The sequence below is a fragment of the Merops nubicus genome, unplaced genomic scaffold (genome assembly GCF_000691845.1).
Source record: "Merops nubicus isolate BGI_N331 unplaced genomic scaffold, ASM69184v1 scaffold22320, whole genome shotgun sequence".
In the NCBI taxonomy this organism is placed as follows: domain Eukaryota; kingdom Metazoa; phylum Chordata; class Aves; order Coraciiformes; family Meropidae; genus Merops; species Merops nubicus.
In genome coordinates, this window is record NW_008585158.1 from 1 (window position 1) to 16,735 (window position 16,735).

At 39.7% G+C, this 16,735-nt stretch overlaps 1 protein-coding gene across 1 annotated transcript; it reads left to right on the forward strand.

Moving 5' to 3' along the window:
- Window positions 1-1,130: 1,130 nt before the first annotated feature.
- On the forward strand, window positions 1,131-14,123 carry TMEM237 (transmembrane protein 237). Its single transcript, XM_008946796.1, has 13 exons — window positions 1,131-1,148; window positions 1,894-1,925; window positions 2,865-2,878; window positions 3,395-3,451; window positions 4,878-4,991; window positions 5,356-5,470; window positions 6,449-6,609; window positions 7,114-7,237; window positions 7,896-8,087; window positions 9,234-9,307; window positions 9,800-9,893; window positions 12,389-12,510; window positions 14,056-14,123. Exons 1-13 carry the CDS (start codon window positions 1,131-1,133, stop codon window positions 14,121-14,123), a joined length of 1,185 nt encoding a protein of 394 aa, XP_008945044.1.
- Window positions 14,124-16,735: the final 2,612 nt, after the last annotated feature.

The window sequence follows — 16,735 nt, forward strand, 5'->3', positions numbered from 1 at the left end:
CTCTCTCCCAAAAAAAAAAAAAAGACCCGAACTACGCAAAGCTTTTAAGGCAGGCTAAGCGTTTGTACGCTTCTGAGTATTGCTGCCCCCTCGGTACCCCCTCCGAGCTGTGGTGCTGTCAGCTTAGCCCACCACACGAGAAGGAAATGCATCTGCTGGGGGCAGTTTGATTCCGCCTGCTTTGTGGGAGGGAATCTTGGCTGCAGCTGCACTGTCGCTATGTCAGCGCTCAGTAGCTCTTCTAGCAGTGACGAAGTGTCCCTGGAAACCTACGCCCAAACTCACCCTTTCTATGGAGTTTGGAGGAAGTTCCTGCAGGCTCTGAGGAACTGGAAACTGATAGGGGAAAGCTGGTATTCGTATGGCAGGGTAGGGGACTTTCACACAGATGTGCCGGGTTACTATGCACACTATCTGCCTTGCATGCGATTTCCTTTGTTGCAAGGAATAAATGATAAAGAAGTTGACTTTTCAGTTGTTTCATAGAAGGTAACACAATGCTGAGGTACTACAAAGCACAGGTATACTACTGCACAGGCAGTGAATGCTGTATAGAAGTTGTTTGGTTTTTTTGTGCTTTTTCCCCAAGTCCAAAACATTTAATAAGTATTGACACAGGAATGTAGGAAACAAAAGTAATCCTCTCTAACCTCTGTCAATATTTTTCTCCCTTATGGAGCACATGTATGATGTGACCAGTCCTCACCAGTTTGCTGGATGCTGCTCAGGAAAGTGCTGTTCTCTGCCTGTGTAAATGGCACTTGCTGTCAGTCTTCAGCATGGCCAAAATTCAAGTGAGGTATTTGAGGCCTAATCCTGCAAACCCTTCCTTGCAGGAGGTATCTTATTTGTTTTGGGTAAACATACTTAAGTAAATCTCTCTCACTGGAACTGGTACCAGCATATTGAGTTACGGGTTTTTCAGTATAAGTAACATTTGCTGCCACAGAACAAACTGCTGTTGTTCCAAATGAGAGTAATACTGGGCTCTAACCCAGGGGCAGGAAGGTTCAAGTCCAGCTAATCCTGGCTGTTGGAAGCTTATTTTTAGTTGAGAATTAGCTGAGATTCAGTGTGAGGGAGTGTAGGCTGGTTCGCAGTCCATCTTTCAGGGAACAGCTTCAAATGGTATGGGAAAGAAGCAAGTGGTAAGTTTGTAGACTTAGTGGTCCTACAGCCTTTTTTATTTCTGCTACCAACTGAGTTTCTGGAGCATGAGAAAGACTTACTCATGTATATCCTTTCAATATAATGATGTAATGCAAAAGGAGAAGGTAAACGGCCTTCAATTTTCTAGATGAGAGAAAGGGCAAGAGCTCAGCCTCAGGTTGTTAACAGGAGAGACTTAAATTTTGTAGATTTTAGTGGTGTTTGACCTGGTAAATACTTTAAAAATTTTCTGAAAATTAGTGTTTTATCATACTTAAAAGTCTTTTTCATAAATAAGTTTATTTTGTTTTACTGCTTTTCCTACTGTTCTGAATTTACAGCTTCATTAATAAAAAATCCACTCTGTGCAAGTATGCTGAATGCCTAAACTATTGTAGTATTTTGATATTTCAATAGAATGGGTGATAAGATTTCCAATGCAAGTAGTACTTTATGTGAAGAGTGAAAATTAATTGAAGTGAAACTGAAATGCAGGCAGCATCTCTCACACAGTTATTAGGTACACATCCCTCATGACATGCCTGTCAGAGCTCTAATAAAAGTATATTATGCCTGCAGCTTTTGCATGTTATTTTTATGTAACATCTCTGTCAGAGGTCTCAAGCTATTTAAAAGGCATACAAAACACACTTAATGTTCTGACTGTATCTGGAAAAAAGCTGTTTTTTGAGAGGTGGTTTCATACTGACAGAAGCTGACTTTTGTGTTTCTCTTGTCTTTCAGTGCCCACCTCGTGCCCTCCCTCCAGTGCCAAGGTAAAATCAGTTCATTCTGTGGACTTGATCATGGTTATGTACTGCAGTTTTTTTAAAAAGTAATGAAATAAAGATAAATAAGTTTAATAAATATCTAAGTAGTCATAACTGCTTTAAAAGTAATTGCTTTTCTTGCTAATTTGTTGTCCCAGAACCCCTTACAAGGAATACAAACCATTTGAAAGTTTTACATAGGCCAAGAAATTTTACTTTATTATCTCAGTTTTAATATTTAAAGAGATAAACCCTTTAAAAAGTTTCAAGTAGCTGCTTTAGTTTCATTAACATCTAATTTAGTTTTATTGATGTCCTCCTTTTCAATCTCTCCTTCCTTTTTTTGTTTTGTTACATTTTCTTTAGTTTACTTGAATCACAAATCCTTTAGAACAGGAATTTCTGAAATTAGACTGGATTTTCTCAAATAGGTATATAGGTATCTACTAGTTTGACATAGTATAGGGAAAAAATTTGGCTTTTTTTTTCAGTGTGGAAGGAAAAGCAATTATATAGGTTTTTAGGACATGGTACTTCAGAACCCCTTTGAAGTACTGAAAAGCAAATGTGATGTTCATGATGAACAACATATAAAGATAGTTTATCTTTAGTAATGTACGTGCTCAAATGTTTCATAACTTCTGTTGGTTTGTTACATATCAGACAGTAAGATAAGCTTTAATTAGCCAGGTGATTAAAGCTTTTAATCTGATCCACAGCTAGCCAATCAAGAAACTGCATAGACACAAAGTGTTCAGTATTGAAGATTGCTTTGTACCCTTACCCTTGTTGTACACAGCTGCTCATAAAGAGAACTGGGAGTGCAGGTAAAGAAATGAATCACAAAAGGAGCAGCAGTGGGAATTGCAGTTTATTAAAAATTAACTTTCTTCTCCCCTTTGTTCCCTTTACACTGCTCTTCAATGCTCTTTCTCCTTAAATGAGCACTGGAAACCAAGGTGAGTTATTTTGGCATAAAAAGGCAGTCATGAACATTGGTAGCTCCTTTTGGTGTCACTTCCTCCTGTCTTTAAAAACAAAGCCTTATACTTAGCCTAAATGGAAGCTGTTATTTAAACTGCATGCATACATGTGCTGCCACTGCTAGAACTGTGTCTTGGTTTTTGTTCACCTATTTCTATACTGAATCAAGGTAACTGAGATATTGCTACTGTGCTCTAAACAAGAAGTTTTTTCTTCAGAGCATTATTCAGTTTTTCACTTAACACACCTGCATGTGTATATTTAACCTCTGTTGCACTTAAGACTCATTTCTTATCCTGTTTTCCTGCCATCTTCTTTGGTCTTCCTGCTCATGTGAACTGGTGAATTGTCATCTTACTTCTAAAAGGTGAAGGGTGTCTTCACCTGTGAAAAGGAATCGGTTTCTTAACTAGCAGTAGAGTAGCTGTTAAAATAAGGAACTGGAGTTTTCTCCATGCTGTGCACCTATACTTCTGTTTTATGTTCTGCAGATGAAATTCCACTCGGTCGTCCCAAAAAAAGGAAACCTAAAGGAAAGACTCCATTAGGTGAGATTCTGGCAAGACTGAACACTGGGGTCATGATCCTGGGTGAGACCTGTGCTGTAGCCGAGCTCCTGACAGATACACACTTCTCAGTCTTGTACTCTGTTTTTGCATAGTGTTCTCAGCTAATTTGCTACCATTTTTTCTATGTTAAACAACTGCAATCTTTTTCCCCAAAGTGGTGTCCTTTTAGAACAGATCTGTAACTCTACTGAAGTAGCTTGTTTCATCCTCTGCTTTTCCTCCCTCGAGCCATTCATAGTAATGCTAATATAGCATCTCTTGATACTGAAATTAAAAGTTCCTTAATTCATGCTACATTTTCCTTTCTAAAAATTTTGTATACTTCATTAAATAGTCATTTCCAGTGATGATTGTTATGTTGAATGTGTTAAGTGCTTGAATTTTTGAATTAATTAGGATAGCACTCACTTAACAAATTTGCTCAATTTCAGTCTTTGGCCAAAGTCACAAGTTAATCATTCCATTGTCATTAAAGAGCTAAGAGTCTAAAGATGACTAGCACCAGAGCTTTTGTTTTTTTCCAAGAAACGAATTTGCACAACAAACATTGTTTTAAGCAAAATTACAAGTCTGGTCTGTTTTCATAAAGCAGAACGTGTTGATAGAATCTAGTGGATTTCTGCAAAACAGTTGACTTGCACCAATATGATGATTTGATGAGTAAAGAGCCTTTATTTGAAAGAATGCACAGTTGAGGTCTCACCAAAAAACCTATAATGCAACAAGTAGAGCTTTTGCTAGCAGGGTTTCCCAAGGATCAAGTTTTAGTTGACTGTTGTTTTCAGTGAGCTGAATGATGGTGTAAAGTACACCTTGGTTTTGGCTGTTACTTTGCTGGTTAATTTTGCACTTGAGCACAGAAAAGCTTTGTAAAAGGTGGGAAAACCTGTGCTTGAAGTGAAAACAAGGATAGATTCAGTTACAATAGAAGCTGCAGTACTTGAAAGAGCTATAAAGAGGCAGATGTGATGTAACTGGAGAAGTAAGTTTGTCTTCCTACTAATGATCATGCAAATTGGTGCTACTTCTGCTAGAATATTTGATGAGTTCATGTTAACCTCTCAAAGAAATGTGCTCCCTCCAAAGCACAGTAATTCATCTGTTAGACTGGAGTAAACACTCTTCAGTGTTGACTTTTTCCTGCTCCTGCTTTATTCTTGTGGTGTGTGTTTAATCTTTAAATTTCCCTTTGATAGGATGTTATTTGGCCTAGCACATATCTGTGAATCAGCTTGTTTATTTTTTGTTTGTTTCCCAACTCTTATTTCCTCCCCAATACATTGTCATCTAATCTGTAAGCTGGGCAAATAGAGGCAGTTCTGCACAATGTAGCAGCAGGGAGCTGCTTGTTGCCTGTCTCTCAGCAGCTCTGGGTTAAGGTTGCTGGGTCTGCCCTGGTTTCCAGATGGCATTGTGCAGGCAGCAGTGCGTCGGCAGTCTGAAAGCAGCGAGCCCCTGACTCCTGAGCCCCAGGACGGCCCTCCTCAGAGGAAACGCAAGAAGAAGAAAGTCCCCACTGGTATGTGAAGGAATTGTAGGTTGGAAAGAGCACTGAATAAAGCTTGGTAGCACAGAAATATGATTGGCCAACGTGTATTTTGGCTTAAAACATTTAAAACATGCCATGTGCTCCTGTTCTTTGATGAGCTGCGAGTAATCTCTGAGTGAATGGTAGCTTAGAGTTCCAGTTTCAGAGTCCATAGAGTACAAACCTTCATGCAAATAATGGCAATACAGTTTTGGAAATGGCAAAATAGATCCTTTATGTCATTTAAAGCTCAGGAGTTCATTACTTTTTTGATACTGTGCTTATTATACTAACAGTTTATGTATTTATGTGAATGTATTTCCATATTTATTTTAAATTTACTTTAAATTTTCAGATTCTGAGACCTCTTTTACCCAGAAAAATGTTGCATCCCTATTTCAGAATGGAAACGGTGTGGAAGTCCCTGAAGCTGAAGAAACATCAACCCGCAAACAGAAAAAAAGGACCAAGTGAGACAAAACTCATATAGCTCATAATTGGAATAAGTGTGATAATTAACGTGACTAATGTTTTACATTGTCACATTACAAAAATGTGCAATCTTGAAGCCCATGCTACCTTTCAGCCTGTGCAGTGAATAGCATATGTGCAGTTCCTCCCAAGTTTCAGATCTAATGTTCTTCACTTGTTTGTTGTATGCATACCTGGATGAATTATAGTTCTGAATACATTTACCTGAGCCTAATTTTCAGCCACATACCTGAAAAAATTAGAATGTGTGACTCCTTTCTTTCATTCTTACTATATTTTTCTTAGTTTTCTCATAATTTGGAATAAGTGTGATAATTAATGTGACTGAGTAATGTTTTACATTGTCACGTTACAAAAATGTGTAATCTTCAAGCCCGTGCTACCTTTCAGCCTGTGCAGTGAATAGCATATGTGCAGTTCTTCCCAAGTTTCAGATCTAATGTTCTTCACTTGTTTGTTGTATGCATACCTGGATGAATTATAGTTCTGAATACATTTACCTGAGCCTAATTTTCAGCCACATACCTGAAAAAATTAGAATGTGTGACTCCTTTCTTTCATTCTTACTATATTTTTCTTAGTTTTATGAGAAACTCGACTGCTTTCTTAACCTTTTTATTTACCTTTTCTCCAAAACCTATACCTTTAAATCATTTTATGTGCCTTTCTACCAAAAGCATCCACTTTTTTGGCCTTGTATTTAGTTTATTTTTTTCCTAATTGTGAATCTCTTGATATGTATTTCTTCCCACCTTATTGTTTTGACACATGTAGGAATTTAAAAAGGGAGAAAGAAAAATCAAGGATCACCTTTATGATTTTATTTAACTAGCTCCATGAGAACTTTAGCCTTTAAAATTATAAATGGGGGGAATATTATACAGGTCAGTAGCCTGATGTTATCAGTCAAGTTAGACACATTAGAAGTTGCCCCATTGCATGTCCTGTGCTGACAGGAAGCCTCGGCCAGCTGAAACACACTGTTCCAGTGACCTGGAGGTGGACGAGGAAGACGTCGTTGAGGATGAGCACAGGAAGAGCCCTGATCAGCAGCCTGTGTTTGCTGCTCCCACTGGAATTAGCCAGCCTGTTAGCAAGGTGTTTATTGAAAAAAAACGTAAGTACCTCTTGAGATTTTAGTAGTTTAAGGACATTATTAAAGCATTATTATACTTAAAACATAATACATTGCAGTACTGGGCAGAATTAAAAAAAGGTTTTCCATAGCAATAATTTGGAAATAAATACACATGGTCGTGTTTCAACAGTGAATGTTAATACTAGTGTGCTGGCATGTTTGGCTGAATTTAATTCCATGGTGTGGGTGAAAAAGGCTGTTTGATAGTAGCCAGCTGAGCTTATTTGTTGTTGTTTTGTGTTGTTGTACTACCCAGAATGCTTTGCACATTCCTAAATCCTTAGCCTTACCCACCAGGATGCATCACATTGACAGAGGCATCCTGAAACTAATACGAGTCTACAAAGGGCAGGAAATGGGGACAAGGAATTTTCTGATGGAACTTCTGATATTTACAGCTTTTTTAACACTGATAATTATTACCACAGAAGTGACCATGGAAGGTAATAGTACTCTTTAAAACTAATTTCCTCATAATTTCAGGGCGTTTTCAGGCAGTTGACCGTGCAGAATTGATTAAAACCACTGAAAATATCAATGTACTTATGGATGTCAAGGGTTCATGGACCACCAGAGATGTTGCCCTCTCAGTGCACCGAAGTTTCAGGTGAAGGATAAATGTTTTTACGTAAACAAGCAGAAATCATTTTGGGTTTTTTGGTTGGTTTGGTGGTTTTTGGTTGGTTGGTTGGGGTTTTTTTTCACCCTTGAAGTTAAGCACCTTTTCTCTATCATTGTCATGTATGTTTATTTCTCTTGGATATTCCTACTAAATCCGGGTTTGGGATGTAACAGATACAAAGTTTCTCAATTCTCTAGCTAGGTATTTGTTGCCAAGAATATCTACATCTAGTCTAGACAGCGCATGTGAAATGGAATTTACAAAAAGAGTAACTAAGGAAGTCACATTGCAAAGATTCAGACAAAACCTGAATAGCAAGAGATTGATAAAAATATTTGAGACTTACAGAAAATGTATAAGGGGCAGTGATCTTGGAAAGTTATAGTCAGCAAGTGAAAGTAGTTGATTCCTATACCAGTAATGAAGTAGTGTTAGAATCAGGCAAAACATCTCCATTTTCTTTTAAGTGCTCAGGTTGTGGTGCAGTCTGTCAAGGGAGGAAGCCTCATTGCTTAGAATTTTTAAAACTAAATGAGAAAAAGCATGCAGAAACAATCTCTGAAAGCCTGGGGTCCTGTCATGGCAGCATGGTTGAACAGGATTCCTAGCTGTTAAATTGTCTAATGTTCTTTTGTCCATTCAGGGTGGTGGGACTCTTTACCCATGGCTTCCTTGCTGGGTATGCTGTGTGGAACATTGTTATCATCTACATTTTGGCAGGAGATCAGCTGTCCACGGTTTCTAACCTGCTCGAGCAATATAAAACACTAGCATACCCAGCTCAAAGTTTGTTCTATTTGTTGCTGTCTGTCAGTACAATCTCAGCCTTTGACAGGTAAAAGAAGTTTGTATTTGAAGGGTGTGTGTAATTTGTGTGCAGTATGTTCCTTTCTCCTGCTTATGGCCTACTTTGATCTGCGGTTGATGATTTAATGTGATATACCTAAAGAATGATTTTATGTATGGCTGGCTATACAGATAAAAGGTGTACTTGTGCAGGCAGACCTTTGTTACTCATTGCCTTGCTTCAACGTGCTGTTGATCTGATCATGAGGTGAACCACATGGAAGAGCTGACCTGTTTGTTTTTATGGGGGAGAGGGGTGGAGAAAAGTAATGTTTCTATCAGGTTACTTTCCATGTGAATCCATTCTCAGTCAGGTTTAAAATATAGTTGTGTCAACAGTTTTCCTGTCTCAGCTGGGATTTCTGTGTTACAGGTTAAGAATGGGAATGATCAGAAAGAGGAGCAAAAACTGCCCTAAATAGAGTAGATTCAGATGTTATAGAAGTTTATTTTAGTTACAGATAGTTTCCATGGCAGCATGATAAGCCTGAGGAGGAGTGGCTGCTATGGAAGAAATTGTGACAGTTTTTTCATGGAGTGGTAGGAAGGAGGAGGCCCAAGTTACTCTGCATTGCTCTTGTGCTGGAGTAAGCTGTGTGAGCAGTTGTGTTACTGTAACTCAGCTGGTGGTGTGGACACTGAAAGGAGTGGTGAGGATTAGAGGGAACAAATCATAGAATCTTAGAATTGTTTTGGTTGGAAAAGACCTTTAAGATCATCAAGCCCAACCATTAACCTAACACTACCAAGTCCACCACTAAACCATGTCCCTAAGCACTTGATCTACATGTCTGTTACATGCCTCCAGGGACAGTGACTCTGCCACCTCCCTGGGCAGCCTGTTCCAATGTGTGATAACCCCTTCAGAGAAGAAGTTAATATCCAACCTACAGCACTCTACACTCTGCCTGTTCCAGAAAGGGCTAGAGTGTGAAAACTAGAAACCTCATGTAACATCCTCCTTAGTTTCAGGATTGGATTTGGCATAATGAGGACCATTGCCACATGTGTGGGATATAGCTGTAAACAGAAGCAGAAAAAGTATCTTGCAGAAAGTAAAAGAACAGAATACTGTTAGAGCAACCATGTTATTATCTTACTGGGCTATGCTAATGACTTTTGTTTTTGTTACCAGGATTGATCTGGCAAAAGTGTCAGGGGCACTGAGGGGCTTTCTGACCCTAGACCAGGCAGCAGTAGCCTCTTTCTGTAAGTATTTTGAAGCAGATAGGAAATTGTCCAGAAAAGACAGTAAATGGAAAAATCCTGCATGCTGTTTTCAGTGAAATCTTCCTCCCTGGTTATTTTCTGCTTTAGAATAAGTGACTTGCTCTCAGTAGTTGAAAGGAGCATTCAGCAGCTGTGGCACTTTGCTACATGTGTTTTTTAAAGCATTTGCAATAGTAGCTTTAGTGGGGCTGTTAGTGGGATGGTTGTTTTCCCACTTGTGAATACAAAACACAGACCCAGCAAAAACCAGAAATCACAAGATGCATTTTTTATGGAGCTGATGGTTTGGAAAAATGCAGAAACCAGATTTTGGTGGGGGCAGGGGAATGCTGCAGAAGAGAGAATGAATTAAAGGACTGTATGATTGGAAGCAGTGGAGCAAAAGGAAAGAAAATGCAGTGATAATTGTATCATGATGAGACAGCATTTCAGGGGTTTATATCTGACAATACTAATTCAATTTTTTTTCAGTGTACTTTGCTGCTCTTATCTTATCCTTAAGCCAGCAGATGACATTTGACAGAATTAACCTCTACGTGCCACCTTCGGAGAACGGCAGCCTCTGGTAGGAAACCTCACAAACCACTGCTGGAAATTGTAACTTAGCTCACTTAGGAGCCTTAGTCAAACTGGTGGATTGAAAAGGTTATACAACATACCTAAGAAAGTATGAATGAAGGATTCTTATGATTTGAAATTATGAAGAATGATTACTAAACATGCCTTTGTCTGAGCTTGTCATGAATCTTTGATAACTTCACTGAGAAATGAGAACTCAAGTGATCTGGGTCACAAATCCAGTATACCTCAAACTGTTGGAATGGTGCTGAAATTGTCATCTGACAAGAACCATAAGTATTTCTCCATTGCTGGAGAAGTGGGACCCTACTGAGCTAACCCTTTCATGTTCAAGGGCAGGACATTCTGTAGAGAGTCGGCACTGTTTTTGAAGGAGATAGTCAAATGTGTCCAAGAAATTAATGCCATGGTAATGAGAAGAAGTGGTATGTCTGCTATGGGATGCAAGGCTTTAGCAGACACAGCTGGCATCAGATACAAATCATTGGTTCACACTAGGAGATCTCATCTAAAACTTACTTTCTGAAGTGTAGGTATTTAATGGACTTACACTCATGAGTATCGTGAGTTTTTAAAATAGAAGTAGAACAGAAGCATTTGCATGAAAATTCGCTGATTTGGGCAGTTTGATAATTTTTTCTTTTTTTTAGGGCTTCTGTAAATGTTTTGAGTTGTTTATTTTAAAAAGCCCAGATTCTAGTAACAAAACAACCTATTAGTCTCATGTCAGTAAGAAAAGTGTTGCCTAACTTAAATCCTAACCTTCTTAAAGCCCTACAGCATCTGAACACAAGCTAACAGAATCACAGAATGTTAGGGGTGGGAAGGGACCTCTGGAGATCATCATGGCCAGGGCGGTCCCATCCAGTCTAGGGCAGGTCACACAGGAACACATCCAGACGGCTCTTAAAAGTCTCCGAGGCAGGAGACTCCACAACCCCCCTGGGGAGCCTGTTCCAGTGCTCTGGAACCCTGACAGTAGAGAAGTTCTTCCTCATGTTGAGGTGGAACTTCCTGTGCTCCAGCTTGTGTCCATTGCCCCGTGTCCTATTGCAGGGCATAAATGAAAACAGATTGCCCTTTTCTTCTTGATATCCAGCCCTCCTATATTTTTGCACATTAATTAGATCTCCCTTGAGTCTTCTCTTCTCCAGACTAAAAAGCCCCAGGTCTCTCCTCATCAGGCAGGTGTTCCAGTTCCCCAGTCATCCTCGTAGCCTCCGCTGGACTCTCTCCAGCAGATCTCTGTCCCTCTTGAAATGGGGAGCCCAGAACTGGACACAATACTCCAGGTGAGGTCTCAGCAGGACAGAGTAGAGGGGGAGCAGGACCTCCCTTGTTCTGCTGGACACACTTTTTGTAATGCTCCCCAGGATCCCACTGGCCTTCCTGGCCACAAGGGCACACTGCTGTCCCATGGAGAACATCTCTCCTCCTAACCTGTACTGGTGCATTTTATTGCTCCTGCCCAGGTGCAGGAGTCTGCACTTACTCTTGTTGAACCTCATGAGGTTCCTCTTGGCCCAGCTCTCCAGTCTGTCCAAATCTCACTGAATGGCTGCACAGCCCTCAGGTGTGTCAGCCAAACCTTCCAGCTTAGTGTCACCAGCAAACTTGCTGAGCAGACACTCTGTACCATCATCCAGGTTGTTAATGAAGATGTTGAACAGGACTGGACCCAGCACTGATCCCTGGGGGACTCCACTCTTTACAGGTCTCCAGCTGCACTTGGCACCATTGATCACCACTCGTTGTGCTCTATTGTGCAGCCAGTTCTCGACCCACCTCACTGCCTGTTCCCCTAGCTCGTATTTCCTGAGCTTGCTCAGGAGGATGTTCTGGGGGACTGTCAAACACCTTGCTAAGGTCAAGGTAGACTACATCAGCTGGTCCCCCTGCATCTACCCATTCAGTCACCACACCATAGAATGCTATCAGATTAGTCCAGCATGATCTCCCTTTGGTAAATCCATGCTGACTAGTCCTGAGAACCTTCTTCTCTTCATATGTTCAGAGATGACCTCCAGAATGAGACACTCCATGATTTTTCCAGGGACTTTTTCCTTGCACTGCCTTCTAGACAGAATTTACTGGCTTGCTCTTCTCATGTCTTGCTGCTTCATGAGGAAATGCTTAAAAATAGCCTTGACAACGTTGTGTGGTATCTTCCACCACAGTAAAATATGACCATGCGTTTTGATCTTTATCATCTGTCTCTTGACTAAGAAAAGGGGTTTGCAGTTGAAGTCTGCAACTGGACATACTTCATGAGATCTTGGGGTTTCTTTGCTGCATTGCTGGCCTTGGTAGTCGCTGTCTCTACCAGGCCTTTGCAATGCCAAGACCATCAGGATGGTACCAGTAGTTCTGTTTTCACATCTGGCTTAGCAAGCTTGTGTTTATGATCCTCTGTTGACATTATGATTGTAACCTGTATGTGCTAGTGAAGCTGTGACCGATGGCTTGATGTGCTCTTCCCAGGGTGGCTGGTACAGAGGAAGAAATTGTTTGGCCATGGATTGTGGTGAATCTGGTACTGGCTATTCTGGTTGTGATAAGCTGGATCCTCTTATCTTGTCGACCAGAGCTAGACCACAGTGAAGGTAGGAAACATTAGTAGGCAAAATGTTTGTTCAGGCTTTTACCTACTGTGCTCTGCCATTGGTGTCCAAAACTAGTCCTGAGAAATTTTGTGGCTGAGGAAAACCAAGCAGCTCCTAGCAGCTTTCCAAAGCGAGTGATTTGTAGTATGCTGCTGTCTCTGTTTGGTTTTATAAATTAACACCAGTAATTAAAAAAGGAAAGAAAAGCCTTGTTTGTTCTTTTTTTTGAAACATGAGAGAATGTGTCTTCTTCCTTGAATGGGAAAATAATTTCTACTTCAGCAGTATTTTGAGTATTTGAAATTTATTTATTCTGCTTGTGTTTTAGAAAATTCCCTAATGTTATTAATGTTCTTTTTGCAAATGTTAAACACGTTTTGAGGTCTGTATTATTTTCAGTAAAAAGTTGCAGTAGTTTTGGAAACTCCAAACTTCGAAAAGTCAAATTTATGCTTGCAGAACAGGACTTGAAATGAGGACTGCTTGATTTGGTCCAGGCTGGAGGAGGGGATGAGAACATCATCCCCTTTTCTCTAGAAGCTTTGCTAGAGTCTAGTCTTCTTTTTGTTGTTGCACAGATTTGTGTTTGGAAGGCTGGAGAAGATTCAACATGCTTCTTCAGATTACTTCAGAATTTTAATGTACAGATTCCTATATTTCAGCTGTCCCCCAGTTACTCTGCCTGTTTCTAATAACTTGCTCAGTGAATTAAACCCCAAACAACCTGACTGTCAGCACTTAGAGTGTTTGACAGTAAAATTTACAACAGATGTTTGAGTTCTATTTAAAGCACATTTTAATAATAACAGACACCAATAGAAACCACACTGTAGCATTTTTGCAGGTTGTTGTACAGGTTGTATAACTTCCCCATCTTGGTAACTCGTTGGCAAACGTGGCCTGGTCCCTGAATGTGCTCAGCAGGGCAGGAAGTACAGCTGTGCTCAGGGTGCAGTGCAGGTACATAAGGGAACCCAGGTACAAGAACACTCGACCCTCAGCAGCACAGAGCTCTCTAAGGGCTACCTCTTCACCTGCTTAACGTGCCTAGCCACATTTCTCTACAAAGCAGGTCACTTCTGAGCTTGGGCTGCCTCCTGTGTCTGAGCTGCTGTGGTGACAGCTGGCTGTGAGCAGCATCGTTCATGATTCTTTCTGTCCCAGGTGCTGGTGTTGCTAACTTACACTGTGATACCTTGAGCAGATCTATCCCTAAGTGAGCAAGTCTCTAAACAAACCTTCCTTCTTGACTCTGACCTCCTCAAAACTTTAACAGTGCCTCAATCTACTTTAGAGTTCTGTTTCGGTGTCCAGGTTGATACTGCATATAATTAGCTGCTCACATTGTTCCTTCTATTAATTAGGGGGAGTAATAGTTGTTTTCTAAAGACAGTAGTGGCCCTTGCCATGGCTGCGTTGTTGATGTGATGATTGGGAAGAAAAGGAGGAGCCTTAGGGGGATGGCAGAGCACTTCTCAGGAACAAGGAAAACATGCTCAGGTGAAACTTCTAAAAGAAAACATAATTCTTTTCTTTCTTCTTTAGAACTGATGTTTCATGCTGAAATGGAGGAATTTCCCCAAGGAGAGGAAATACCCAGAGCCCAGCCATAGTGTGGAACAAGCATCTGCAATTATTGTAGCTGCGACTGGTGGCTCAACATGTTGTGTATTATAGCCATATATTTAAACTTTCATAAAGCAAAACATGTATTTTTGTATTTTGATCTTTTAATGTATGCGACAATTTCCAAATGTGATTGAAAACTTTTATACTGTTGCTTTTTATTTTACAAAGTAGATTAGTGCATAAAGTCCAGGTGATTTTGTAAACATTGCTACCTATATAGCCAAAGAAACAAGGTGGCTGCAGAAGATGAGGGATTCGGTGCTTTTTTGACTGCTGTACAGTCATCAACAACCTGCTTTTGTTACTAATGCTGAAAGCAGTTGCCTCACCTGATTTTGCTAAATATTCTCTAGAGATTAGAACAAATCTTATGAAGAAGGTAGTCTAAGGGAGTTTATAGCAGAACAGAGTTAAGAGACATAAACACCATAAAGTTAGTAAGCATAAATCTGGGTTTAGTTGTCATAAAAAGCATTTGCTAGAATAAGGAATTGGATTGTCAGGGATTTTAATAATTCCTTGAAAGGGGACACTTTATTTTTCTTCATTTAGTTCTCTTGACAAAGCTCTTGCTGATAACAAGTTCCTTCAAGCTGACGTAGATACAAGAAATGGACGTTTCAATTGTTGAAAGAATTTGATCAGCTAATGAATAGCTAACTACTTCTTTTAATCAAGCAGGGTGGTTTTGGTTGCCAACAGGATATATGTACGTCCTGTAATTTCTCAACAGTGAGGATGTGTAGCTACTGCAAAGCCATTCACAGGAACAGTGTTGTGTTTTCCTATTAGCTTGTATGGCAAGAGCAACAGTGTTACTCACTGCTCTTTCTAAAGATACTTGGATTTCATAGATCTTAAAAGTGTTCCTGTCTCTGCCTATTTTTATGAAGATCAATTTTCCCCCAAAGGATGTTTGTTGTTTTGTTGATGGTTGTGTTAGGATGGAGTGGGAAACTTCTTCCTAAAATGACAAAATGCTCACTAGAGCAAAACAAAACCTCAAAAAGCCCCAACCTTATTTGTATATTTAACATGTATTGATTTTGTGTTGGTTTATTTAGTGTGTGTGTCTAAGTGTGGTTGAAGAGGGTATGCAGTTATCAAAGTTCCATGGAGAATTACTGCACTTTCTAGTAGTGAAGTTTAAGAGCAGCCAAATAAGAGACTTGAAGGGGGGTAGTTAAAGAGACAGTAATTTCTTGTGCTGTTCCCTGAGTTGCTTTAAAACAAGGAGGGGAACATGAATAACTAGGGCTGCTGCTGCCCTGCTAAGGACTCGAGTTATGTTATGGCCATCCAGCAACTGAAACAAATCAAAAATTCAGTCTTCATGACATTTTTTAGCTCTTGAACAAACCCCAAGAGTTCTACCCAAACTAAAAGACGCCCCACAGCTGTTGGCTGCGTTCTGGGGCGTTCACTTTGTGGGAAGGAACTGTTAAACTTCTTCGTAAATTCTTACAGTTCTTGTGTATGTATTTTTGCAAAACTGTAGAACTAAATGACATCTGGCACTGCATCGTATGTCCAAGTGGAGAGATCCAGGGTGCTGCTCCCTTTCAGTGCTGCCCTGAAAGCTCTTGTCATGGTTAGGCTGTTGGAGATGGAGGATGAGGCACTATCTAGTGTTGCCAGAGAAGTTGCCACCACACTTTCTGCAGGTACGGTGTGTTTGATTTACAGAATTGTTGAACTCCTGAAGATGAGATAAATAATGTCAAGCAGCAAAGAGAAGCTATTTCTGTCATCGTGGTGTGGTAAGAAGTATGATTTTGCCCGTCAAGTATGGAGCTCAGGCAGAAATGTGCTAAAGCATCCCATCCCATTGGTGCAGGAAAAGCATGTGTAACATGGTTTGATTTCTGACATTTCTGAACTCAATGGGATCCATGTTTCAATTGGAGCTTGCATTTCCAGCCTGTCTTTTGGGGAGAGTCCAAGTACATGCGTATTGAAATCAATTAGGTTTGAGGTTGCCCTTTAAAAATCACACTTAATAAATAATTTGATGGCTAATTACCTGTTGTGCAAAGTACTCCTTATTCCATTAAGCCTCACAATGGAATATGAGTTCAACTGAGCTTTTCTGGTTCAGTTACCTGGAAAGTTTTAGAATTGTGTTTAATTACAGAAGATGCAACATGTGTAGAAGCCTTAACTGAAATGCCTTTGCATGTTTCTGTACCGTGGTCTTTAATGCAGTGTTTTTGTGTTAATGAAAAAAACATAAACTCTTCTTTCACGTCAAGTTTGCAAATACTAGCAGTTAAGCTGTCTGAAATGTTCTGCAGGGTTTTTTTAAGAAGTATGTAAGAAGGTCTGTAATTAAAATACGTGCAACTTTGTGTATTCTCACTTCTTTGACTTTTTGTACACGTACTGTTAGGCAAAACTTATTTTTAGATGCTGTATAATGTATTTGATAATATTTGGTTCAGAATTATATGTAGTATATATTATATATTATACATGATAATAGACTTTTTTTATATTTTGTGTGTATATATATATATAAAAAGATACATTTGGTTAAGAATTAAGAATGTGGGGTTCATGTGAAAATAACATCTTCTCTAAAAGTTCATAATTAAGT

Coding starts and splice junctions, on each gene's coding strand:
- TMEM237 (XM_008946796.1), top strand. Junction 5,471..6,448: donor AAACAGAAAAAAAGGACCAA/GTGAGACAAAAC, acceptor CTGTGCTGACAG/GAAGCCTCGGCCAGCTGAAA. Junction 8,088..9,233: donor ACAATCTCAGCCTTTGACAG/GTAAAAGAAGTT, acceptor TTTTGTTACCAG/GATTGATCTGGCAAAAGTGT.